The sequence below is a fragment of the Heterocephalus glaber genome, unplaced genomic scaffold (genome assembly GCF_053883595.1).
Source record: "Heterocephalus glaber isolate CG9 unplaced genomic scaffold, H.glaber_assembly_v1.0 deba00001428, whole genome shotgun sequence".
NCBI classification, from domain to species: Eukaryota; Metazoa; Chordata; class Mammalia; order Rodentia; family Bathyergidae; genus Heterocephalus; species Heterocephalus glaber.
Genome location: NW_028258293.1, coordinates 21,725,717 through 21,753,442, shown reverse-complemented (window position 1 = coordinate 21,753,442; position 27,726 = coordinate 21,725,717). Strand labels below are relative to the sequence as shown.

At 38.3% G+C, this 27,726-nt stretch overlaps 1 protein-coding gene across 6 annotated transcripts in view; it reads right to left on the bottom strand.

Annotated features, from left to right (window-relative positions):
• Positions 1-27,276, bottom strand: part of Ric3 (RIC3 acetylcholine receptor chaperone) — a 44,895-nt gene extending 17,619 nt beyond the window's left edge. For 2 of the 6 annotated variants that reach the window (XM_021263746.2, XM_004851376.3), the window contains exons 1-4: positions 27,069-27,276; positions 7,635-7,858; positions 6,401-6,473; positions 4,256-4,349 (exon numbers count right to left, since the gene is read on the bottom strand). In XM_021263746.2, the coding sequence (XP_021119405.1) occupies positions 4,256-4,349; positions 6,401-6,473; positions 7,635-7,858; positions 27,069-27,192 (515 nt within the window). In that variant the 5' untranslated portion in view covers positions 27,193-27,276. Of the gene's footprint in view, positions 1-4,255; positions 4,350-6,400; positions 6,536-7,435; positions 7,462-7,634; positions 7,859-15,056; positions 15,136-25,953; positions 26,005-27,068 lie in introns of those variants that run through there. The other 4 variants (XM_021263747.2, XM_087211757.1, XM_021263748.2 and 1 more) reach the window with 4 other exon arrangements.
• Between the last annotated feature and the right edge of the window lie 450 nt (positions 27,277-27,726).

Genomic DNA, 27,726 nt, shown 5'->3' with positions numbered 1-27,726 from the left:
TTAATGGTAGAGTCCTTGCTTGGGGTTTAATGCCCACTACTACAAAAAAAAAAAAAAGAAAAAAGAAAAGAAAGTAAAGGGGGGATATCTACTGAAGAATTAAAACAAAAGTCATAATCCATCTGTGTGGAAAGCAGAAACGAAGGGAAGCAAAATTAGAGAAAAAGAAACTACACGAGATAGTTCTGACCTATGCCAAAAACAAAGCCATTCACTCATTCATTCTTTCTTCCATTTCAAATAATACTTTTTTAAGAGCCTACTATGGGTCTGTGCTAGGTTCTGGAACTAACCCCTGCCCTCTGTAAAGTTTACAGTCTTTCACACCGATTGACTTATATAATTAGTGGAAATGGCAAGACACGGTGACATGTGAGATACAGAAAGTGAAGGAAAAGGTGGATGGAGGATGATGTCTAATTTCTGCTTTGGCAGCTAACAGACGATGGAACAATCTGCTGAAATGGGGATATCAAAGGCAGAACAGCTTCAGCTTAGGGTGCACAATAAATTCCATTCTGGACATTTATCTGTGCAAATAGCCCTTATTGTTTGATGAGGCCAGGGTAGATATCTATGAGAGATGTCCAAAAGGGCTCTGAATACGAGGTTAGGAACTAAAGAAAAGGATCTCAACAGGGAATAGCCATGATTTACTCTTCTACCATGAAAATAACAAATGCAACTTGAGGATGTGATTGAAAACTACAGTGAATGTTTAAATTTCTAAAACTTTATTACAGAAAAAGATACACTGCCATTAATTTCCCTCAAAATATTCCCCCATTCTTCAAACACACTTATGCTGTTGTTCTTGCCACTTTATGAAGCAGTTCTGGAAGTCTCCTTTTGTAAGTGTCTTTAGTGGCACTGTCATGGCTGCTTCAATGTCTTCAATCAGTTCAAAATGTTTATCTTTCATGGTCGTTTTGACTTTGGGGGAAGAGCCAGAAGTCGCACAGTGCCAGACTCAGTGACTAAGGTGGATGAGAACACACCGTAATGTTTTTACGAACCTGCTTTTCCAATGGATGGCACGCAAAAGCAGCATTCACTGTATTTTTTTATCACACCGTGTCAAGATACTCACAAAAGAGGACTTCTAGAACTGCTTCACAAAGTGGCAAGAATGATGAAATTTGTATGTGTAAAGTGAGAAGGCATATTCTGAGGGGGATTAATGGCAATCTGTCTTCATACTGTAGTAAATTTTTAAAAATTTAAACATTTACTGTATATTTTGATCATACCTTATACATCAAAAATATTCTTAGAATTCAACAAATATTTACTTAGTACCTACTACATGAACACACTGAACAAAACAAAGTAAGTCTGTCTTCAAAGAATTTACATTCCAGCAACCCATGTCAGAAATCTAGCGAACCCCACACACATATTTGGCTTGCCTGCCAGGGCTCATCCTCATTGTTTCTCTTGCTCCATGCCATCCTTGAGGAAATCCTCCCAACTGGACATGCTACTCTAGGAAAGAAATTCTCATGATCATGAGCACAGAAACGAGGGCACCTCACTTCTCACTCCGAGATCCTTTCCTTAGACTGTGCTCCGGAGCTGGATATTAAGCTTAATATCAGACATAACGAGGTACAATACTGACCTTCCAGGAGATTTCACTAAACGTGTACAGACTTACATCACTCACAGGTGAAAGTGTCTAAAAAGTGTTATTAGACTACATTAGAAGCCTTCCGCATATTTCTATTCTTACAGAAACATATGTAAGATATTAGGAATTACATATTTCTCTAATTCCAAGCCAACATCTTGAAGTTATGGAATGAACAGTATATACAAGACATAGAGGCTATATATGAACATGTCTTCCTTATCTCAAATCCTTTCCCTGATCCCCAGAAATCTGGGGAAGTGAAAAAAAATTCTTTATCAGATAGAAAAAAATACTGGGGAATTTGGGCCTTTTCTAATAATCATAGAAGCACAGACTTGTGAAAGAATAAATGCAACTGAAACTGAGGTTAAATTCTAAAGTATAAAAAAGAAAGCAATATAGAAACATGAGCTACTTAAACCCTTACAGTTTTGAGTATGTGAAGTCCCATAGGGCCTACCTGTATGGATAAAAGATATTAGATTGAGGAGTGTCAAAGACAAAGTCACATTTTATGAACTGGAAAATGAGCCTTGGGAAGAGCCAGAAGCTATGGTTTTTTTCATGGAGAAGAGCTATCTTTCAGTTCCTAAGAAGTACTGTGGAAAATGTTTTATAGGATCTTTGTCACATTGCAGGCTCAAATCAGTATGTTCTAAGGACTCTATTGCTCAGCATCTTTTTTGTTGGTATAGTACTGGGAGATGGACCCCAGGGCCTCACAGATGCTAGCAAGCTCTCTACCACCAGCTACATCCCTAGACCATTTTTATTCATACTTCCTTCATTCCGCAGTACTTGGAATTTGAACCCAGGGCTTTTGCATTGATATCCACTTAAAAATTTTTTTTTGAGACAGTGTCTCTCTGAGACACTAAGTTGTCCAGGCTGGTCTCAAACTGGTAATCCTCCTGCCTCAGCTGCCTGAACAGCTAGGATTATAAATGTGTGCCATCACACCTAGCTCAGCATCTTATAAGGAGTAAAACACTGGGTTAGGATCTATAGCCCCAGGAACAATAAGACAGTATAATCACCCCAGCTGTAGAGCAGGATTAGCTCTTCTATCTCTGCACATGAAACACAGAGAAGTAATCCTGGCACAAAGAGGACAGATAGTAGGGTTACAGTACTGCATTTCTTGCTTGGGTAACAGATGGCATGCATAGGTTGGGTAAATCACTTGATCTGAGCTAAGGGAATCTGAGTAACAATGAGTAATGATAAGAAAATATTTTCATGTGGTTTTCACCCCAAAACCCAGGGGTTGGGTTTCTTAAATGAGGGACCTACACATATTCATCTACAGTTTTCAAAACCCTTAGGTGTGGCCTGGGACTTCCAATGGCTCAGGTCAGGGTGTAGGTATTTTTTTGAGGCATGAGGGTCTACAAAAGCTAGGTAGCTCTCCACCAAGACTGTGAGTGGCAGGTACATGTTAAGCACAGAAAAGGCCAAAAAAGTATAAACATAAATGAAGTATAATTAGTCGCTCACAGATCATATCTAGCTAGCTATGTCAGCTAAGAGCATAACCCTTAACAAGTACTCAAATATCAACTATTATCATGCAATCACACAGACATATTCATGTATCACGTACATACACTACCTTAGGGAACATTACAGTTAGTAACCCTGCTTTCTGGAACACAAGGCCAAGGCTCCTCGGCCTAGATAGCCAAAGCTCATCCTCATAAATATCATTTCAACAGCACAGGGACACTACAGGGAAATGTCAGCCAGGAGGTTGCAATCTGAGGATGCCCACTTATCTTCTACCCAGCCACAGACGGGCAAACAAGCTGGGACCAGTGAGTAGCAGAGGGGTGTGGAGCACCAGTAGCATCAAGGATAACGAACAGAAGAGGCCAAGGTGAAAAAGCAGCTTCCTTTGGCAGAAGTTCCACGGTGCGCCAATGAAGTGGCAGGAGGACCTTTCAATACACCTTCACGTGTGAGATTTTGCTACTCACCCCCAAATTCTTCCTCTGCCCTTGTCAGAAGGCCTATGTGAAAATGAATCCGTCCTTCTCGCCCATCTCTTATTTGGATTTTCCTCCCTATATCCATGGTTTCTTAGTTGCCACTTCCATCAACCTCCTGCAACCACCTTTTTAGATCCTTGGGCCAGGATGATAGTAAGAGAGGTGTGGCTTCCACATGGCGCATCCAAAAAGGCTACGTCAGCTCTTGACACTAACTTTACATGTCTAATTCCGTGCTAGCAGGCAGTTAATATAAAACATAAGTACCTAATAAGTTCATACTTGTTTTCTTCTCTCATGTGGTCCCAAATATTCAATGATCTGGTCTTCCCTAAAATTACACATTTTTTTCAGACAGCTAGAAAATGTTCCTCCTAAAAACTGGGTTATTTCACATTTCAGAATTTACTCACAAATTTACTCACTCTCGGAATAACTGGTACCACATTAAACTCTTGAAAGCAGGCTGCTTGATAGTATGAAAATGAAAATACTGAGAAAGAATATGTAAATGGAAAATAAGTTGAAAATTATACATGATTAAAAAAGTATTTTACATATCAAAGAAGAGCAAAATTTGAACTGATTCTTTAAATAGGAAATAATATTTGAGTCCTATTAGATGAAAACCTACCTCTCACCATTCGGTCCCACTCTGTTGATTAATTTTTCCATGGCTTCCTCTGTCTCTTTTAGTTTTTCTTGCAGTTGAGCAAGTTCAAAATTGGCTGAAAAACAAGTTATCAATCTAAGAACTACTTCACACAATTCCCTAAGCCCTTTCATGAAATACAGCCAGTTGTGACATTCTATGATGATCTAGGCTGGTTCTGAGACTTAAGATACCAAAGGTCTCTCAGGTCAAAAAGGGCTCAGATGTCTAGGCACCAAGATCTACAGGATACATAGCTAGTGAGCAACAAATAAATCATTGCATCTTACACACAGAAAGACAGCAGGACAAACTGAAGAAAATACCCAGGAGTGAAAAACATGCCTACATGGTCACCCAAGAGGAAATGCAGGAAACAACATACTCTTTGTGATCCAAACAACACCTGAGGGTAAAGTACCAAACCTACAAAATATAGTACTTTAGAAAAGGAGTTAAGACCCTAAAATGAGGACTATTTTTACCTAAAGTCTGAGAACGTATCAGGAAGTTAATAAATGTTGCACTTCTTAAATGGAGAAAGTCTTGAACTAAGACTGAGACCTCTGTACCCAAAGTTTTTACTCTGGATAGAGGGATAAAGAGTAGGCAATGTTAAGGTGTAACCCTGTCTCCCAAATGCAGTTTTTCTCAGCCAGGGTTGGTAGGGAGCACACGAATCTACTGACACTAACAGTAGGACCCTAAACATAGAATAAAAAAAAGAAATCACTCAATCAGTATGTGAAATGAACTTTAAGGCAGTAGGAAAATAAAATGCTATTTATTATGTACATGATCTAGTTTTTCTATTTCATACCTGAGTATTTTTCTACCCAAATACATTGAGAGGATCATTATAAAATATAATATTTCAAAGGCTGTTCAATGCTTCTAGAAAAAGTCTCATGCATGCAGCTAACATCTGTAAAGTGTCTAGAGTTAGTGCTTAGGTTATTTTTATTTTCTACATGATTAAATATTAAAGAATAAAAACCTGCTATCAATGTTATTATCATTATTACAAAATAGCTGCTCTTAGGAATTCATTTGATTTACTTCTTTCTGCCACAAATGCATTATGATAAGATACAGAATTTGCTATTCTTTAGAGAGTCCACAAATTTTTTCAAATTACTGATGTACTTACCATCAATATCTCATTTAAGAACATAGCAGCCTTCTTCAAGAGCTCTTTGACTAAGCTTTCTAAAAAGGATGCAGAATGTGACTGAGATATCTAATGCCATAGAGAATCAAGAGTAAATTCAAAAGCAGTTATGGCTGAGGGCAGGTGCTTCTATGGCTCAGTCTCACTTCATTTTGCTGATGACTTTGTTTTAAAAACCTCTGATGAAGCATAATTATCCATAATAAGGCAGCAATCTGACCTTAACCTACTCTTCAAGACTTCTTTTCCACAGCTGTCACATGTGAGCACCCTCCACCTCCACAAATTCTGGACTTCATACTTGTCTGCATCTTATGCCTTCTGACAGGCTCTCCTTTATTCTACTCAGACAGACATGATTTCTCATAATGCTTTTGACAAATCCCTTCTTACTAGGTAGTAAACTTTTCACAGGTTATTTTTCCTGACATTCATTCTAGTCCTTAAATTCTAAGAGGAAAAAAAGCTATACTATATACATTTCATTTCCCCAGAGGGAGGGTACTGTATATTCTAGTTGGGCAATAAATATTTGATGATCAAGTTTCAAAAGTTCAAGATGTTAAACTCTTTCCCTACAAATAATAACTGATTTTTACAAAGATAGGACTTCTCTGCCTCAGTTTTCCTCTCTATGAAATAAAGATAGCTGCTACTGATATTTTGAAGTCTGGAAATGAGAAATTACCTATTCCAAATGTGAAATATTAATTTGCCAATGTGTATAAAAATGGAACTGGTAGTTTTGTATTTTTTGTAGCATCCTTCCCTCAAAAGCCCAAGGCCAATACAGAAACTTCTGAGAATTCCCAGAGCTAAAGTAAAAAGAGTATCAGATTAATTTAGAGCAACTTTGGAGAAATGCTTTTAAGACATACCCACAAATTGTTCCTCAGGTTGTATTATAGCTGTCTAACTCAATAACATTTGTGAATCTACCAAGAAGGGGCACTTACTAATTTTCCTGTGGGTGTTTCCAGGTGTGGCAGTAGAGCATTTCAGATCCTCTGCAGTTTTCCCCTTTGAGAGCTGAGAATTGAAGGAGGTACAGCACATCAACAGCAGCTCAAAACCTCAAAGTCATGGAACCCCTCATATTAAATGAAACAAAAAAAAAAAGGTTGGAAGACAAAATTAAGTTAGAAATCAAATAGCAACATTAGAGAAACATCTGAAAAAAAAAAGGTAGTGAAAGATTCAAGAAGGTAGCCAAATAAAAATTACCAAAATGCAAGGAAAAAAATTCCTAGAGATCACCCACCTTGCTCATCTACAAAGGGAGGTACAACTATTGAGGGCAATTCTTGCTAACTCAAACGAGGCTGCCTGCAGAATTCCTAGTCAAGAAGGAACTCCAAAAAAAAAAAAAGTAACCTTACTCTAGTTAGGAGCACAAAGTGAAGACTGCCTCTATTTTATAGTTCCCAGGCCAATAGCCTACAAGATCCTGTGTGGAGATAGGACTTAATTGGGGGTCTGCTTTTTTATTTTTGGTACTGGGGATCAAACTCAGCTCCTTGCGTTTGCGCAGCAGGCAGTGAAACCACTGAGCTAAATACTCAGCCCTGGGGGTCTGCTTTTAAAAGAGCCACACCCTATCTCCCCAGAACCAGAACATCTTTATGCCTCTTTAGCTTGCAAAAACAGTCTTTTTTTCCCCTTTTGGATATGAATTACATTATTCATTGATTAGGAATTAAAAGTCCAGGGATATTACTGGCAAGGATATTAAAAAATAGCATCTCACATTTCTGTGAGGAAAAGAGACAAAATGGTTTTGGTATTATCACTATTTGGTCTCACAGTGACTACTTGGAAATTACTGTGCCAATCCTAATGCTCTTCTAAGAATATATTTTTGTCTTTTCAGCTTGCAAAGATGCTCACTATTTTTTTGCTTTGAATTATAATGCTCAATGAATTAGAAATTAGAAGATCCAGGTTCAAGTCCTGATTCTGCCTTTTTAGTTGTAAATTGTGAAGCAACTTACTTAAACTCTGAGCCAAGATTTCACATCTGAAAAAGTAAAAGAATATTCTAAGTACCTCACAAAGCAGGAAGCAAAGTTTAAAATGATGACAGATTTAAAGGAGTTTTTGAACACTGATGGCTTTAATGTAGACAATGATTTTTATTACAATGATACTAAATTTTCACTGATATGACATAAGTAAGATGATACCACTTACCTTAAATAGAATGTATAATATATATAGAAAAATCCCAAAACCATAGATTGGAATAATTTGCCCCATCAGGCCTCTTCCACTACCTCCTCCAGCGCCTCCACCTGATCCTTTAGCTTTTGCAAATGCCTCTGCGAGGTGAGACCTCTGGAAACGACCCCCAGGAGTCTGGCCATCTGAGGGAGCTGGTTGATGATGCATTATAGGGGGTAATCGGCCCAATTTTCCTGAGAAAATAAATGAATTTGGTTTTTCCTCTTCCAATATTTTAAGTATGGCTACTATGAAACACCTCATGCATCAAGGCATAAATAATACAAACCAAATGATACAAGTTTAAGAAAAAATAGGAACTAGACTAAAAGGATATGGATGTATTACACAGATACTAAATACCTTGGGTACTATCTAGCTGCTCAGTAAATTCATTTTCTCTTCCTTTTGGGGCCATAGTGAAACCATATATTTCAGCCTCCCACAGAGCTATATATGACCTTGTGACTGGGTTCTGGCCAAAGGAATGTGAGTGATTGTAGTAGTTTAAGGCCTTGCCTATAAAGCTCCCCCATGTATCCAACTTCATATCATTTCTCTTTGCAGGATAGATGGTCTCACCCAGGGAGACCTTGGAAATCATATGATGAAAATGGCAGAGCCTCCATCAACATGGGTTCCTGAATAACCATGTGGCAAAGGGCCCTCCACTGCTACCACCTTGCTTATAGCCATCTGGATTCCATTTGTTTCCTATGTTGGGATTCCATCATGTTCCTCAGATCCTCTATTTTTTTATCTGTGTCCTCTCTAGATTTATTAATCATGTCTTGCACCATGAGCAAAATCTTTGCTGTTATCTGAGTAATTATTTCTGATTTCATTTTTCCCAGATCCTCTTTTGTTGCCAGTTCAGAGAGTCTAGGTGGTTGAGTATCAGATTGTTTCATCTCATTTCCCTTTGGGGTTGATATAGGTGATCCAGAAGTCTGTTTTTGAGGCTTATTTATGTATCTTCTCATTTCCATGGCAGATGGGGTGGGGGAGTGCTTCTGGCACCCGTGCGGCTCACCTTCTCTGCCCTAGGAGCCTGGGATGGCGGTGGGGGAGCTTCCTTCTGGGTGCTGGGACCGGCTCAGCTTCTCTGCCCTAGGAACTTGGGATGGCTGCTTATAGCCATCTGAACCTGCTTGTATGAGTAAGAAATAAAATTCTGTTGGGCTAGAACTATTACCTGCTTTGGAGTCCATCTGTTATAGCAGTTAGCCACCCCTATATAATACAGATAAGGAACATAATGTGGCCTGGGAGAGAGCAGGACCAGAAACTGGAAATCCATCAGGATCCAGGACAGCTACTTTCACATTCTAGCTCAAACTCTCTCCATCTCTATGGGACTTTTCTTTGCTTCTCTGTGCATATCTTCAAACTCCTTTTTCTTTGGACTATTTCTCTAGCTTCTTTGTGCACATAGTGGAAGGTGGTCACCCCAAAACATCTCAACTTGCATGTCCTTGAAGAAGCCAGCTAAGACTGGTCCTAATTTAAATTTCTTAGAGGAAGACTGAGTACACAGCTTGGCTAGATAAGTGCCCTTTTCCAATTAGCTGTAACTGAGCAGTCTCAATTCATGAAGTATAAACAGGGTCAAAGGTGCTCAATCTTGTTAGTAGAAAAACAACACTTAGATTTCTTACATTTTTTTCCCTCCATCAAGAACAGCCAAAAGTTAACACCATAGCCTCCTGAGAGCCACAGCTAAGAAAAGAAAGACATATCTTCAAAAGGATATGTAAACAAGTGTGTATGAAAAACCACTGGGAGATAACACTACAGAGCAAAAAGTACTAGACAGCAGAGACTGTAGATAAGACCCTGAAAATACAAATCATAAATAAAAAGCGATTGGATTTGACTTCATCAACATTAGGGATCACTGTTCAATAAAGAATACCATGAATTAAGAGGAATGAAAGCAAAGAAAAGATTTCACAACATTTAAAACTGACAAGGGATGAAATATCTATAATGTACATGGAGAGTCTCCAATTCAACATGAGCATCACAGGAAGCCCAACAGAAAAATAGGCAAAAGATATCAGTAGAAGAGTTACAGAAAGGGAAGCCTAAGTGGCTAACAATATATAAAAAGATGATTATATTGAAACTAAAACAAATAATGAGATGGCATCTTATAAGAAGGCATTTTACAAGAAGGGCAAAATCAGAATGGTGGATAATAGCAAAGGTTGGCAAAGATATGAAGAAGCAAAAATTCTCATGCACTATGGGTAAGAATGTAAACTGACAGACATTCTGCTAAGTCATTTGTTTGAACTTAGCAACATTAATTATGTACAGGCTCTATGATCCAGTGGTCCCTCTTTGGTAGATAAATCCCTGAGAAATTCTCAAAAGATTTATAGATATACAAATTACACACTATAGGCATTTGAGAACTGCTTGCTATGATGTTATAGCAGGGATCATGAAGTCTTTGATTTCCATAATTAGAACAGCAAATCAAAATGGAGGTAATACAAATATGGAATTCTATGTAGCTTTTAGAAACTATGCTTTAGATGTACCTATGGTAACACAAATTCATCTTTTAAAATTGCCAAACATCACTGTGGGAAACCAGATGTGAGACCGAGGCCTGGGTTGAGCTCTCCTTGAGATTTGGGAAAGGGGATAGCAAGCCAACTGCCCTTCTGGCTGTTCTATAGCATGCCAGTGTCAACCAGTTTCCGGGAGAGAAACAACTATAGCTAAAGTCTAATTAAAGAAAATGCACATTTGGGTATAATCTGTAAATTATGAGAACCTGATAAACTTTCTCTGAACCCTGGATCACATGCTTGCTTGCTTCTTCTTTGTGTGAATCTAATAAAAGTGAGGAGCTCTTTTGTCCACTACAGGCAGAGAGTCCCCTGGTCCTTCTCTTCCAAATTATCTTTGTGTCTTTTATCTTTAATCCTCGTTCACCTCCTGGGTCAAGGATAAACCTGTAGGCTGGCCTTCTACAATCATGATGTAAGGTAAACACACACATAACTAAATTATATCTCTTTCAAGTAAATATGTAGCTGTAAAGACATTATAATGGGTGCATATGAGCCAGGAAGAGAATGGGCATATGGAATGAGGATAAAGGGCTAGAAACAAAAGGAACAAGGAAAAAAAACCTTTCACTGATAAAGTGCTATGAACTGAGAGCTATCTTTAAGCCAATTCTCTTCTCTCATATAAGAAAAGGTAGGAAGGGAGCTAAGAGCTACTACTGGGCTTGGAAGCTGTCTTCTGCCTAATGTCCTTTCTCACCCAAGGGCTGTACCAGTGATGCTCCTTTCCCTTCCAGTACTTGGGAAGACTTGGAAATCATAGGAAGAAAACTTTCTTCAGAGTGGGTCAGCAACAAAGGCACAGTTTTGGGAAAAGAGGGAAACCACCAAATCACTATCCCTTATTCTTAGTGCTAGTCTCTTTTGAATTGTCAAGGATCTTAACATATTAGGTGGTGAGTACTGACTGTAGGCTATTATACACCTTCAAAAAATAACTAGCCAGCATCCAGGAAGCTAATCCTTCTCTTGAGACAATCTGACATATCAGGTGGCTAAATGCTCAATAACCTAGATTTAATATTTGTAGTAGTAGTTTCCAAATATCATTTTAATGTATTGAGAACACTGTCTTTAAAACTTGGCATAAAACAAAAAATAAAATCTTAAAACATAATTGACATAAAGACATTATTTTGCATTTTAAAAATTTAACAATGACGATGCTAAACATTATACACTCCCCAAAACTTTTATGCATCTCTAAGCCATGAAGATTTAGAAGATACCCAAGACTGTCATAGGTAGGAAGAGAAAAGCACCATAAATTAAATATAAATAATAGTTCCTACATAGAACAGTGCTTATAAAAAGCAGTATGTCCAAAACAAAGACAAACAACAAGGGCAGGTTATCATGGACTGCATTACTAGACCAACTAAATGTTTAAATATTACAAGGATGCAAAAATAAATTTTAAAAAGAAGAGTCAAGTGCTGTCAGTAATTGCTGGGAATCAGATTCCAAACAGCAGAGAAGGAAAGGCAGACCATGAGGGAAGTTGAGTGTGCATGATAAAAAAGCTGAGAACAAAGAAACTACTAAATAGTTTCAACTACTAAATTAGTTTGGCTCCATTTAGAGAACTGACAGAGAGGGAGAGAGAAGTGAAGATGGGAAGGAACTAACTTGTGTGGTGTATACATTTGAAACTGTAGATCTTGATGAGAAAGGTGCTTGAGGGGGATTAATCTAGTAGCTGCATACAAGGCCTAATAGAGAAACTAAGGTGTGGGGAAAAAAAACAGCAAAAAGGCTATTATAGTAATTTAGTTCTGGGATGCATGTGCCTGAGGTGCCTATAAAAGGAAAAAGAAAGGCCCAAGGGCTACTCCCATGTAATTAGCAGCAGCATTTAATACTGAACAGAATATAAAGCTAGCTGGGGAGGAGTCAGCTACAGGATGAAGGATTGAAGATATTAAGAGAAGATAACTGAAGAAACAAGGACTTATGATTACAGAATGACTGAGTACACATTTTTCATGTATCACATTTCAGGTGTTAGTGGAATATAGAGAAAAGTTTTATTAGACCACAGTTAGGCTTGAGAAGCACTCTGTTGCTACCCAAATGACAAAGCTAACAAAAAGTGAATGAATTATTCCCAATATCAAAAAGACTGAATGAATATATATACTTATGTCCAAAAAGAAGAAAAAAGAAAAATAAGCTGGTCAAAACCAAACAAAAGCAAACCATTATTATAAAAGTGAGAGGACCGAATTAAAACCAACTGAAAAGCCGAGAAGAGAAAAACTGATTAAAGGCTAATGGGAGTTCTTGGTTTTAGATACATTGTTGAGAAAAGACCGACATCATATAATATCCTGACTGTCCCATCTGCTTAGACAATAACAGAAGCCAAAGGACAATAGTCCCACCTTATTCAGGGTCTCACTTTCTACAGTTTCAGTTACCCACTGGCAACAATGGCCCAAAAACATTACATGGAAAATACCAGAAATAAACAATCTTTAACTTTAAAATGCACACCATTCTGGGTAGTGTGATCAAATCTTATGCCACCCACTCCATCCTACCCATGAATGAATCATCTCTGCAGCCATAATATCCATGACGTATAAGCTACCCACCCATTAGTCACTTAACACTCCTCCCAATGATCTGAGCATCTGTGGTGGCACTGCAGTGCTTATGTTCAACTGACCTTTATTTTACTTAATAATAGCCCCAAATCACAAGAATAGTGGTGCTAGTAACTTTATTACAGTATATTGCTATAATTTTTCTACCTTATTATTATTCTGGAGAAGAATGACTTCTAATGAGTATGGTTTTTGAGGGGTGATAAAAATGTTCTGAAATTGACTGTGGTCACAATTGTACAACTTTGCAAATATATTAAAAATCACTGAATGTACACTTGAAAGAGGTGAAATGCATAGTATCTGAGTTATACATCATAGAGCTGGGTTGGGTTTTTTTAGGTCATTAAGTCTGACCACCTGTTATTTTCTGTTATTATAATGAAATATCAGAGGCTGGGTTTGTCATAAGGAAAAGAAGTTTACTCAGTTGATAGTTTTGGAAGATGAAAGTCCAAACTGCAGAAGTTGGATCTGGCAAAGGCCCTCTCTGACTCATCATATCATAGCAGATGGAGCCACGGTAGGAGTAGGTACAACAAAGGGATCACATGGTGAAACTGGAAGGCAAAGAGGGTGGGGATTACCCAAGCTTGATCTTTTATAACAACTCTCTTTTGTGAACTAACTCAGGGGTCCCATGAAAACTATCTTAATCCTTTCCAAGGGCAGTGGCCTCAATGACCTAAGGACCTCCCAGTAGGCCTTAACATAACTCTTACCATAGTCACATTGTGGACCAAACTTGCAACACATGAACCTTTGAAGGAACAAACCACATCTAAACCACAACACCATCAGATAGGAAACTCAATGCTCTGCCTAGGACCTCTGTACAGCTCTGTTAGAACCATCTTCTTCATAATTAGATTGATGAGTGACCATGGAAGTAAGAAAAGAAATACAGAATAGATTTCAAAAAGCAAAATTGAGTGAATCATGATTAGGCAAGATGTAAGAAAACTTATATTAGAATTGATAAAAAAAAGGTTACTGAATTTTAAAAAACATCAGAATTAAGAGGAGGTTACTAGATAACATCAAAGATATATTGAAAGGTGGAGAATATTACTTTCAAAGGTAGGACAGAGATTTAAGAGCAAGAGAACATATACACTTGATGGCAAAAATAAATTTTATATCCTAAAAGTTGGAGCATTTTATACTTGGTATAAGAGTTCATATTTAAGCTTAACAATGTGCCAGGCATTCTGTCAAGACACTGAGCCTAAAATGATAAATGAAAATAAAACAAAGTCCCATTCTTGAAAGAGTTTACAGATAAGGAGCATAGTTACAGCAACATAGCTGCCTTAACCATCAAGACTGAGCCATTAGGACTTCTCTGCAACACAAGAAAGTGACTCTCAACTGTCACATACTGGTCATTCAATAAATATTGAATTAATCTGAATAAATCTGTCAGATTTTCCTGCCTTCATCTCTATGGCACATCACTTTCCTGAGCTCTTCTCTTCCCAGTTACTAGTCATTAAACTTATTCCTTCTCAGTCTTTTCACTGGCTCTTCTTTAACCTCCTCCCCCTCCAAGATTTTTATCTCAACCTCTGTTCTTTATCCTTTTCCTTTTGCAAATTCATTTACTCTCAAGGAATCCATTTTTTACAGCTTGTATCTACATGCCCCCCTCAAAGCCTCATGCACTCATAGGTGGGGGCTTTTCAGAGCTTGCTGGATCTAGGGTGTGTGATACTGGGATTAAGGGTGTTTGGCATTAAATTAGCTGATTGCTTTAGCATAGGTCTGGGTGTGGAGATGGGAAGGCCTGTGCTGGGTATGGGTGGTACTACCTAAAAGGCTGGTTGCCTAGATGAGATAAAAGAGAAAGGGAGGCTTGCTTGTTGCTTGCTGCTCACTGCCTTCCTTCTGCCTGCCACCCCATGGACTGTTTTTTTTGTGTGTGATACCTCTGCCATGCCACTCTGCTTTGGAGCCAGCCAAATATGGACAGAAACCTCTACAAACTGTGAGCCAAAACAAACCTTTCCTCTTTTACCTTTGGGTGTTGGGTATTTTGTCTCACCAATGAGAAAGTAACTAAGACACCATTATAATTTCCAAAATGTATAATTTTAGTTCTGATTTTCCCCCCATGCTCTTTTATCTCTCACCCCAATTAGAGTAATTGTCTTTTGTATGTCTAGTATCTTGAACCTAAAAATGAAACACATTCTCACCTTCCAAAACCTGTTTTCATCCTGTTTTATTTCTTTGTAGATTTATTCTCAGAGATTTGAAACCTACATCCTCTGCAATCTGTAACCAAAAGTATACGTAAGACAGTAGGCTGGGGTCAGAACACTGAAAATGGATTAAGATAGTTTTCATGGGACCCCTCATCCTCCAGCTGATATACATTTAAATTATTTTCATTTTCTTTCTTTTTTGATTGTCTTTTTTTTTGGTACCGGGGATCAAACTCGGGTCCTTGCACTTGTGGGGCAGGTGGCAGAACCACTGAGCTAAATCCCCGGCCCTTCTTTCTTGAGACAGGGTCTTGCTATGTAGTTCAGGCTGGCCTCAAACTCACTATGTGGCCCAGGCTGGCCTCGAATACACGGTGATCCTCCTGCCTCAGCCTCCTGAGTGCTGGGATTACAGGCATGTGCCACCACACCCAGCTAAATTATTTTCAATTATTCACTTTTAGAAATGTTTTACTTATAGCTATTTTTTATTTTTTTCAGAACCGGGGATCAAATTCAGGACCTTGCCCTTGACAGGCAGATGCAGCACCACTGAGCTACATCTCCTGAGCTATATCCCCAGCCTTTACTTATAGGTATATTCTGGACAGGATTTGTGGGTCTTTCTAAAATTGGCTTTTAAAAAACAGATTAAAAAATAAAGACACTAGAATTTTTTTGGTACCAGGGATCGAACTCGGGACCTTGCTCTTACGAGGCAGGCAGCAGCACCACTGTGCTAAATCCCCAGCCCAAAGACACTAGAATATTAAAATCTGCACGTTTTTCAATGTAGAAATAGCTGTGTGATTACCTCTATAAGTATTTAAGTAGTCTATAAAATAGAATTTGACTAAATCCTGTTTATTGAAAGCTATACCAACATTTATGTCTTATTAATTAATATTTTATTTAGTACATCATTTAAGCTTGACCAAAAACTTAATGGACTTTACAAACTAAAACTCCACTTTCCTTTGTTAATAACCACTCCTTGCTAAAAACAAAATCACTCTGGCACTGTTAACAAAAGAGCTTTCTGAAAGCAACATTAAGTCATCTGCAGCATTTCATTCCTAGGCCAAATAAATCAATAAAGAACTGGATGTGTTTATATTTCTGATTACTGCAGTTCAAGAAAGGTCTTAATGGAGCAAATAAATCAACAAAGAACTGGAGATGTTTATATTTCTGATTACCACAGTTCAAGAAAGGTCTTAATGGGTCGGTTCCTTAAGATATAGAAGCTTCTCCCTAAACACTGACAAAATCATATAGGGCATACTTAACTTTACTTAAGGTGGCAGCCAGGACACTAGCTCTGCCTGCTTCTTTTTCACCACTGTCTTCCAAGGGTCCTATCTCCTCACATTCCCCTTCTACCTAACTGAATTTGCTGTCCATCACTTTGATGTTTTCTGCTAATTTAACCAGATCTTTCTTTTTCCATTTTTTATCAACCTCCCCACAAACAATTTATCCAATGTACTGTATTACTAAAAGAGATAATGTGTCTAAGTTGCTTACACAGGGCCTAGTTCATGTACTCCATGCACATTTCCTAGCACTGATTTATTACCAGAGTAATCTTCCCAAAGCATAATTCTAACTGGCCATGTCACTTCTCTGATCAAAGGCTTTTAACAATTTCCACCAAGGGCAAAAGGCTGTGATACAGCAGAATGGGGGCAGCAGAGGGAAGTAAAATGAATGCCATCTTTTTAGCTATTGGTTAAAGTCCTGGCTATGCCTCCAACAATCTGTAAAATGGGTAGACTATTTTTCACAGTTGTTACAAGGATTGCGAATTAAGTAAGAACATATTTACAAAGCACCAAGAACACAGAGTAGATATTTAACAAACTATGGTTTTCCCTCCCTATAAACTGAATTCCTAAACAAATGAATCCCATAATCTAACCCCAAAGTACCTTTTACACTGCTTTACCATTTCATACCACTGATCCAAACTAAACTTCTCACCATGCTCTAAACTTGCTTGTGCCTTCTCACCCCTAAGCCTAAGCTTATACTCTTATTCTCCAGTGGCCTTGCTTCTCTCTGCAACTCCACATATCTAAATCCAGCCCATTCAAGAGCAAATACTGGCCCCACCATTCGAAGCATTTCCTCATGCCACTGTCATGCCCTTAAAACACACTTCTTGAACCTCTTCAATTGCAATTATTCCACTTGGCCTTAGTCTGGAGTTGTACTTATATGTCTTATACCCTTTACTTGAATGGACTGGGAAACAAACAGGTAACACCTTCTATTATGTACCATTTCTATCTGGTGCTGATTGAAACCTATAAACCATATCTGAAATCAAGTAAAGGAGTCTCTGACTTCCAAAGGCTGACCTGGTACTATCAACTGGCTGTTGGTACTGATATGAGGTGGCTTGGCATACACAATTAGGTTGTGGTATTCCCTTGCTATATACCAGCAATTTCCAAACAACATCAGACAGTGCCATTCTTGTGACTGTGATGGATAAAGACAAAATAAAATCACCTTGTAATTACTCTGAATATAGACAAAACAAGAACACTAACCAAGCCACAAAATGGCAGAAATCCCCCAGTGCTGGATTATATGAGTGAATGATGTTTCTCTGTTAATTATAGCTCTGGAACTAGCCTTTTCCTAGTTCTCCCTCACTTAGACAAACTCTATTAAGATACCCAGTCAAAGAATTTGGCCCACTTCCTGATATTTAATTCAGAGCAATGCCCCAAGCTTCGTCAAAATCACTTAACAAGACCAAATCCTATGGACTTTCCTAACACTGTTTTACTGAGATTCCCCATGATTCCCAATGGTGTGCATTCTTTCTTGCTGCAACAAGTAATAACCCAATTTGTTCAACTACAAGTGCGTTCCTGGTGGTCTCTGGCTGGAGGACAAAACAAACAACAAAGTTCTCCAATAAAGGTCTAGTGTTTTAATTATGTTTGGGTTCCCCATGGGACATGCTCTGGGTCTTGCATGCTTTACTCTTTGTTGAACTGGACTGGATGAATTATACTATGTCTGCTGACCTTTATTGGAATCTCAAGATCTAGCCCAGTAACCTGCAGTGCGAAAAATAAGTTAAAAAAAAAAAAACCAACAAACTTCATTATTGTGCCAGTTTTCAATTTTGCAATTTCAAGATGCAAAAATGGCACTAAAGATGACTGATCAAAGTGCTGCACACCCGTTAACCCATAGGCTTCTGAACCTAAAAAAATACCTAATTTACACAACTGTCCCAGTTCTCAAATTGACTCCATTATTTTCTGTTAATTTCCATAAACATAAACAGGAAAATGATCCTCTAAAATCAAGACAATTTCCTCATCTCTCTCTTTTGGACACTCCTTCAGAACAGACACTTGATGTTTCACAATAAATGTTAACATATTTGTTCTTAGGCACTTATATGCCCAACATATAAGGAGCTAATTTTAAGATAACAAAGAATTACTTATGTGTATGTCGAACATATATATATATATATATATATATATACACATATGTGTATGTATTTTAAGAAATCAAGACTCAGTGAGAAATACTCAATTGATGAGAAAAATGACAAAAATCTGAGCTATTCCAGGGGAACAAGGCCAACGGGAAAGAGCTGGTAAGGAACTCTATTTCTTTTTTTTTTTTTTTGGTACTGCGGATCCAACTCAGGTCCTTGTGCTTGTAGGGCAGGTGGCAGAACCACTGAGCTAAATACCCAGCCCCAGGAACTCTATCTGTAAGAATTCAATGTGAAGTGTTCACTGGAAAACACAGGCAAACAGGGTCAGCAGGAGATACCCAGATATGTGACAATGGGCACAGGCTCCCAGCCCAGTGCAGGTGGTGGGCAGGATCTCATGAAGTCAATTCTAACATACAGCAGCATAATGTCATCTTGGAAGACTAAACTTTGGCACCTATTTAAAGTGTCATTCAGCTAAAAGTGGAGAAAGTGACAAGTTCTTAACCTAGTGTGCTGACATTTTTACACAAGTGGTAACAGGTACAGAGGGTAAGCAGAGGAACTGCTACCCTGGCCAAAGAAGAAATTAGTTGGTGAAAGGACTTTAGGAGAATCACACCATGCCATCTTAGTTTGTAGCAACAAAGTAGGAGTTGCATAGTACAGCTCTAGGGAGGCAGAGTTAAGAAGTCTGAAAACACACAATTCCATAGCATGTCCGCTAAGGAGAAAACTCTTAAAAACCATTTCTGATTAGGCATTCCAGAATCTCAAGTGCACAGAAAAGACAGGAGAAAACCAGATGTACAGATACTCTTATAAAAGGACAGAAAATGCCTGGTGTGGTAGTGTGTGCCTGTAATTCCAGCTACTCTGGATACTGAGGCAGGATGTAAGTTCCAGGCCAGCCTCAGCAACACAGCAAGATCCTGTTTCAAAATAAAAATAAAGAGGGCTGGGACTGGAGCTCAGTGGTAGAGTGCTTCCCTAACATACACAAGGCTCTTGGTTAAAAAAGAAAAGAAAAGAAAAGATGAACAACAACAACAACGAAACAACCCCTAATCAATCAACATAAAAGAGTGGCAAGACTGGGAAAAGTTACACAAGGAAGCCAAAGTTAAAAATAAATTAAGTTTTACAAAAAGGTCAGCAATAGCAAAAGGGGTATTTTTAGTGAGCAAAAAGCCAACCTACCTAATGCTGAGAGTGCAGAACTTCTTAGCTTTTGTTTTGCTTCTATATTCTCTATCAATAGGGATAAATTTTGGAATAAGTGTTAGAGGATTAACAATCCTATGGGAAAAGGACAATTCCAAGGAGGATAAGTTCAACTTTATATATGAAATGACTTCTACCATGAGAACTAAGAAACTTTACAAATAAGGTTACTGAAGTAAAAAAAAAATTTTTTTAGGAAATTATATTGGTAGAAAGAGAAGTCTTAAAAAAAAATGGAGATAATTATCATTCCAGATTGCAGAAAGTAGAAACAGGGTGGGGGACTCTACAAACTTATGCAGAAATGAGCATGTTGTAGCTCTTCATTAGATTCTAAAAGCGATTCTTCCATTTTCGAAATGGCATAGATGTGGGATGAAAGAGATAATATGTATTTTTTCTGATTATAAAAAATTCATACCTATAAAAAACTGTAGCATAGGACCATGTAAAAACTAATAACCACCCATAATTCCAATCCAGAAAATAACCAGTTAAAATGTTGACATTTCTAATGAATATGTCTTTACTTTTCCCTTGTATGAATAGACTAGTGTCACCTGAAATGCAATTTTAGGTAACCGAAACATTTTTAAAAATAATCTGAATGATCTATCAAAAAGACGCACTGATCATAATCAAGGATGAAGCAAGGTGCTATGGATTCATTTTACTATTCTTCTACATTTGTTTATGTTTGAAAATGTAATTTGATAAGAAGTTTGCTTGTATGTGTGTGTGTGCGCGCGTGTGTGCGTGTTTGGTACCAAGGATCGAACTCGGGTCCTTACGTTTGCAAGGACTATAAATACAGGACTACAGAGTCCTGTATTTGGTTTCAAAATATCAAGTGAACAGCACAAAATGGATAAAACCTAGATGAGCAGTTTCTAAGACAACATTTAAAAGCAAGTAAAATACCCAAAATCTAAAGCAATCTCCAGGTAGCACTAAGTAGATTTTTAAAAAGGGGCATAAAGAGGAACAATAGATGGCTATTTTATGAGCTGTCTTATACTTGCTGTTATTTGCAGTTCTAAAAACTTCTTGTAAGAGAGCAGAACTTTTTAACCTTTAGTTGCTACTTGCAACTGTCATATGAGGAATAAATGAAAGACCTAAAAGATGTTTACTAGACAGGGACCTAAAACTAGTCTTCAAATTCCTGAACTCAGAGTCTTTCCTCTTTAATCCACTTTTCCTCCCTTCCTGTTTTGGTAAAAGATATCACCACCTACTCATGTTCCCCCCCTTCCTCACCTTTCACTCCTATTTTAAAATGTCTCTCAAAATTATTTTCTTCTCTCCCACCCAATGTTGACAGCACTCCATACTCCAGAACCCATATTCTCCTTTGGGAACCACTCACTCAACTCCAGAGTGAGTTAATCAGCATATCTTTTCTACCCCACAGCACTGTAAGTAAGTGGAGATGTTTGCTGGAAAAATCAGGGGTGGGAGTAGAATAGGGTGAGAAAAAAGAAGGATTTAAACGAAAGAGACCCTCTTTGGGTGAACAATAGAATGTGAGGAGGTAATGTCTGGAACTGTTGAAACCACTGCTGCTACCCTAAGAGAGCAGCCAGAGGACAGAGCCAACTTGAGAAGAAACCCAGAAGTGCAAGGGATAGAAAGTGGAGCTGAAGTCCTGATAAAACTGAATCTCTGGATCAAACCACACTGGAAGGTAGTTCTAACACAGTCTTTTCATTTATGCAAGACAATAAAACCCCTTTCTATCTTAAGACAATTCAAGCTGAATTTTCTTGAACAAATGAGCATACTAACTGATGAGTCCAAGAGAACTGACTTAGAGGTGCTCAGGATGTCACATCTGGACTGCTACAACCAGCTTTTCCCTGAAGAAATATTCAAAAGAAGCCCCTACCCTACTGCTAAGATGTTCTTTCTAAAGACATCTAAAACTGAATTGAATCTTTCCTACACATAATTTATGATGGCCTCCTATGCCTTTAGGACAAAATCCAAACACTTAACTTGTCAGGAAAAAACTTTAACAATTTGGCCTTGGTCAATTTCTCTGGTCTCAGCTTTCTAACTCTGTAGCTATTTTAAGGCCCTGTTTTGTTTGTCTGCTTGCTGTTTTTCTTCTGCCTGAATGGTCTTTATTCATTTAGATGATTAAAAGACACACACACACACACACACACACACACACTCACTCACACACTTTAGAATCACCTCTTCAGCTTAACCAAAGAATGCTAAGTTGGCTTAACATCTAAAACCCAATCAATTAAATTGGTAAAAAAAAATACTGTATGTCATATTAATATGCCATTATCAACAGAATGTAATATGCTATATCAACAAAGGATAAAAACACATGATCATCTGAACAGACACAGAAAAAGGCATTCAAGAAAATTCAGTACCCCATCGCTCCTCGGCCTTTTGGCTAAGATCAAGTGTAAAATTCAGTACCCCATTCAAACTAAAAACACTCAAACTACAAATAGAAAGGAACTTTCTCAACCTGATAAAGAACAGCTACATAAAGAGCAGTTCTTGCCATAACATTATGCTTAATGGAAAGAAAGTTTACCTCTTAAGATCAAACAAGCCAAGATGTTTGCTCTTACCACTTCAATTCAACATTGTACTGGAGGCTCTAGCTCGGGCAGTTAAGGAAGAAAAAGAGACAAAAGGCATGTAGATTGGAGAGAAGGAAACAAAACTGTCTCTATTTGTTGATAACAGGATCATGATTGAAAAGCTAGTAAACAAGTTCAGCAAAATGGCAGAATAAAATATCAATATACAATTAATTATTAATACTTCTATACACTCGCAAAGAATAATTTGAAAACAAAATTTAAAACTGAATTTACAATAGCAACAAAAAGACAGTATGGTACCGGTACAAGGATAAGTATATAGATTAATGGAATAGAATTGAGAGTCCAGATATAAACTGTCACATTTACAGTCAACTGACTTTTGACAATGGTTCCAAAACAACTGAACAGAAAAAGAATAGTCTTTTCAATAAATGGCACTAGGACAGCTGTATGAGTACATTCATCACAAAGATGGACCCTTACCTGACATCATACACAAAAATTAAAAGGCTCCAAAACTTAAATGCAGGAGCATACACTGTAAAACTTGAAAAAACAGGCATAACTCTTCATGACCTTGGATTTGACGATGATTTGTCTTATATGCAACACTAAAGGCAGAAGCAACAAAAGAAAAAAAATGGACACATTACACTTCATGAAAATTTAAAAGTTTCTTCTTCAAAGGACACCTTCAAGAAAGAAAAAGTAATCCACTGAGTGGGAGAAAAACTCCAAATTACTGTACGTCAAAAAAAAGACTAGTGTCTAAAAATATAAAGAATCAATAAAACTAAACAATAAAAAGACAAGTGATCCAATTTTTAAATGGACAAAAAAGATTTCCAGAGATGCCTTTCCAAAGATATACAAAAAGCAAATACAATGTGTGACTGAAAAGTACAGTGACTACTTTTAAAAAAATACATTTCAGTAAAACACACTGCCATTAATCTCCCTCAAAATATTGCCCCTAACTTTGAACACACTTATCCCACCATTCTTGCCACTTTCTAAGCAGTTCATGAATGTCTTTAGTTGCACTGTCATGGCTGCCTCAATGTCCTGAATTCATTCAAAACATTTACTTCTCATGGTCATTAGTCATCAGGGAAATACAAATAAAATGATAATGACACACCATTTTATACTCATTAGGATGGCTATAATAAAAAAGACAGATAATGAATGTTTTCCTGGAAAAATCTGTCCCCGGTATAAGAAAACCAGCTGCAAGGTTCTATGAAATGGAAGAAGAGGCAGACAGAACCATGATTGAACACAGTGCTGTTTATTTGGAACTTAGTATCAGAAGGGTGGTCAAGGGCAGCAGCAAGACCATGAATCCTCACAATTTGGGTCAGATGGATGGGGCTTATAAGTGGTCAGGATAAAAGTGACTCCATCCAAGCTGGAATGTACTTGGTTTATCTCAAGACAGTATCAAAGACACTAGGCATATTCTGATGCTGATGGCGTCAGGATCTCTTTAGAAAGTTCCAGCCACTACTCTATTGGTTCTGTTTATTTATAGTATGCCTAGAAACTACTGGGGAGAGTGTACCATGGTTACTCAGGGACAACGATAGCAGTTATGACCCAAGATGGATGCAGACAGGTCAATCTGGGTCCCAACAGTTGGTAAGATGTTGAGAAATAGGAACCTTCATATGTTGCTTGTGGGAATGTGAAATGAGGAAGCTGCTTTGGAAAATATATGGCAGTTCCTCCAAAAGTTAAGCAAGCAGTCACCATGTAATCCAGAAATCCCCCTCTTAGTTTCAGTCACCCTGAAATGCTTACATTTTCCAAATGAACACATCCAAGAGGAATGACAGTACAAATTCATATAAATTTATAAGCAAACATTAACAGATTATTTACAATAGTGTAACTAAAAGACAAAACAAATGTCTACCTGATGAATGGGTAAATAAAATGTGGTATATCTGCACAACGGAATATTATTCAGCCATAAAAAGAATGAAGTGCTGATACATGCTATAATATGGATGAACACTGAACTTATTATGCTAGGTTAAATAAACTAGTCAAAAAAGAGCAAAGGCAAATCTATAAAGGCAGAAAGTAAATCTGTGGTTGTCTAAGGCTGGGGATTTAAAAGTTGGAGGATGCTGGCTAAAATGTAGAGGATCTTTGGGAGATGATTAACTGTTCTAAAATTGATTGTGGTGATGGCTAGAAACCATTGACTCATACATTTTAAATACACAAACTGTAGTGTGAGAATTAGATCCCAAGAAAGCTGTTACAAAACAAAAACACCTTTCTCTTTTATGAGGCCTTTGGCATGTACCAATAAAACTGACCACTGCATGTGTCTCTGCTGTTCCCATATACACCTCAACACCTACAACTGATAATCTTTTGCACTTACCTATTGACATATCTATTTTCTTCTACTAAACTGTGGGTTCCTCAAGACAGGAATCTGGTTCATTTTTCTTGGAATGCAGTCTGTACATGGTGTGTACACCACATACATGATAGGGTACAACATAATTATTTGTCAAGACTATCTTAAAAGTTGTCATGTGGAAAGGGGACTATGCTTGTTTAACATACCCCAATGGGCAAAAATGAAAGTGTAATGACATAAATTTTAAGAATTTTCAAGTAATTGAAGCTGTTGCTTTCTTTGAAGCAGAGATTTCTGGGTTCTTGATTTCTCTGAATTACTATTCAGATTTTGGGTTGTATAAATGGTATGCACATTTTTCTAGAGAGAAAATATATAGTTTTTATCAGTGTCTACATACCCCCAAAATGGTTAGGATTCATGGCTTTTCACGTGCTAGAGTAGGGATTTCATTTAGCAAACTTCAGCTGCTGGACTATACCATTCAAGGTAGTTTCTTGCCTAGGGTATACTACTTCAGTAACTTGTAATATAAAAAGAAAATTTACAATACTAGTAGCTTCATAATCTCAAATTTGTTCATTTACAAGTATGTTGACTGCCTACTATATGCTGGGTGCTGGCAGTAAAACAGGGAAGGCAAAGCCTTTGCCCTTGTGAAGCTTCTATTCTGGAAGGTGGAGACACACACACACACACACACACACACACGTGCACATGGAAGTAAACAAATAAGAAAATTTTATTTCATTTATGACACCTGTAATGAGGAAAATAAAACACGATGGAATCACAAACAATAGGCAGAGTTATTTTAGTTGAGGTTATCAAGAAAAGTAATGAGGTTACATGTGAGCAGAAACTTAAATGAGAAGGAAGCTGAGGGAAGAGCACTTCAAAAGTAAAGAACAGTGCCAATATCCTAAGTAGAGAACACTGAATACAGTACTAGCATTTGGGTTCTCAAGGGTGGGAGCCATGTCTGATTTCCACTCTATACCCTCTATAACATTCAGAAGACATTCTCCTATTCCCATTCAACTGTACTTGTACAAGATAGTTCACAATGGGACTTCAACTCAATAAAAAAACTGCTTTAGAAGAATTTTCACTGCTCAGGATCATCATGAATTTACTGTTCTTCAAGGCAAATAATGTTATTAGGCAGTGAGCAAAAACTTTTTGGATTTTGCAATAAGACCAAAAAAAAGAGGGCTGGGGATTTACCTCAGTGGTTCCACCGCCTGCCTCAAAAGCACAAGGTCCTGAGTTCGATCCCTGGTACCAAAAAATTAAAAAATTTTAAAAAAATTAAAAATAAAAGAAAGAAAAAGATCAAATATGCAAAGGTATTTTAGAAGTCTCTTCTAGTCTTACAAGCATAAAATTAATCAAATTCTATTTAAGAAGCCTCTTCCAGACAGTCTTAAAAGCATAAGTTTTATCAGCTCCAAACTGCCCATCACCACTAGACCTTGATAGGTTACATTGATAGTATTTGTAACTTAGGATGCAACTACTGCTAACATGCACAAGAGGGAAGAGAATTGCAGTTCAAAAGGACCTGTCCAGCAATCAACAGGTTGAACATTAAGAGGAAGTGTTCAGAGACTGAAATCATGTCTCACAGATGTTCAGGGGATAATTTACAGAAGAAAGTGACCAGCATAACTTCATGGCCTACGGAGAATTGTTCTGGTCCCTTCCCCCAGCCTTCAGCATCCATACCTTGGCACTGATTCTGTAAAAAAAAAACCAACCCTGAATGCAGTGGAAAGGATGGATTTTAAAATTTCACAATCATGTCAATTACAAAAGATTAACAGATAAATATTTAGGCAGGGGGAATGTAGTGTTTTGTTCGTGTTTTGTTCATCTTTACCTTAGAAATTTGAAACTTATTTAGGTTACTAAAATCTCCAAGTTACATTTTGAAGGGTGCGCACGCGCGTGACACACACACACACACACACACACACACACACACACGCTTGCGGAATTAAGGTGAATAATACCAGTTCAACGGACTTTATTTCACACAGAACACGACAAAAAGCCATGAAACTCTAAAGAGGAAGACCCCTTCTGACTCAGGTGAACGGATGGTGACGAGCGTTTTGAGGTGAAATGGAAGCGGCTGCTAGCAAACGGGTGTGCGAGGCCACCGAGAAGCTGCCCACACGTGCACGCGTTCCTAGCAAATCCTGTGGGAGCCCCGCGGAGGGACCCGGGCAGGTGCAGTGGGTCGCCGCCCGCTCGCCCGCCCTGTCCAGCGGGTCTGGCGGAGGCCGGAGACTCGGACGTCAGCCTCCGTGAGCAACATTCTCCCGGCATCCTCTTACCTTCGAGCGCCGACGGCGGCGGCGGCTGCTTCCAGCGGGACAGGAAGGCTTTGGGCAGCAGCAGGGACAACGCCAGGACGAGCCCCGAGGCGAGGGCCACCCTCTGCACAGTGGAGTAAGCCATGACTGCTCACCGCGGCACCTCGCCGCCGCAGGTGCCCACTCCGACCGCAGCTGGAACCGGAACCGGAACCGCAACCACGGCCCCGGCGCCCGCTAGCGACCTAACCGGGCTGCGCGGACGGTGTCGCGCGAGGGACAAGGTGTGCTGGAAATCTCTGCCTGCACCTCTGCGGTTGGGAGGTGACCTGCTGCTCCCTAGAGATTACCCGTGTCCTTAACTCCCCCTCCCTTTTATAGTAAATACAAACTCCCATGTTCATCTGTCACCGAGTCCTGTGTATTCTGCCGCCTAAACACCTGGCAGTTACCCTTCTTTTCTGTTCCCACGGGCCACCACCGCTCACCACATGCATTTAGCTTTATTTTCCACCTGACGCCTCCTAAAAATGAAAATAAAGAGAATATTTAAACTACAAGACCAAAGGAAATGGTAGGAAAGATAACAGCGGATGAGAAATGTCAAATTTGTATTAAGATGCACAGCAATATTGTCCAATTGAAATATAATACCTCATATGTAATATAAAATTTTTGT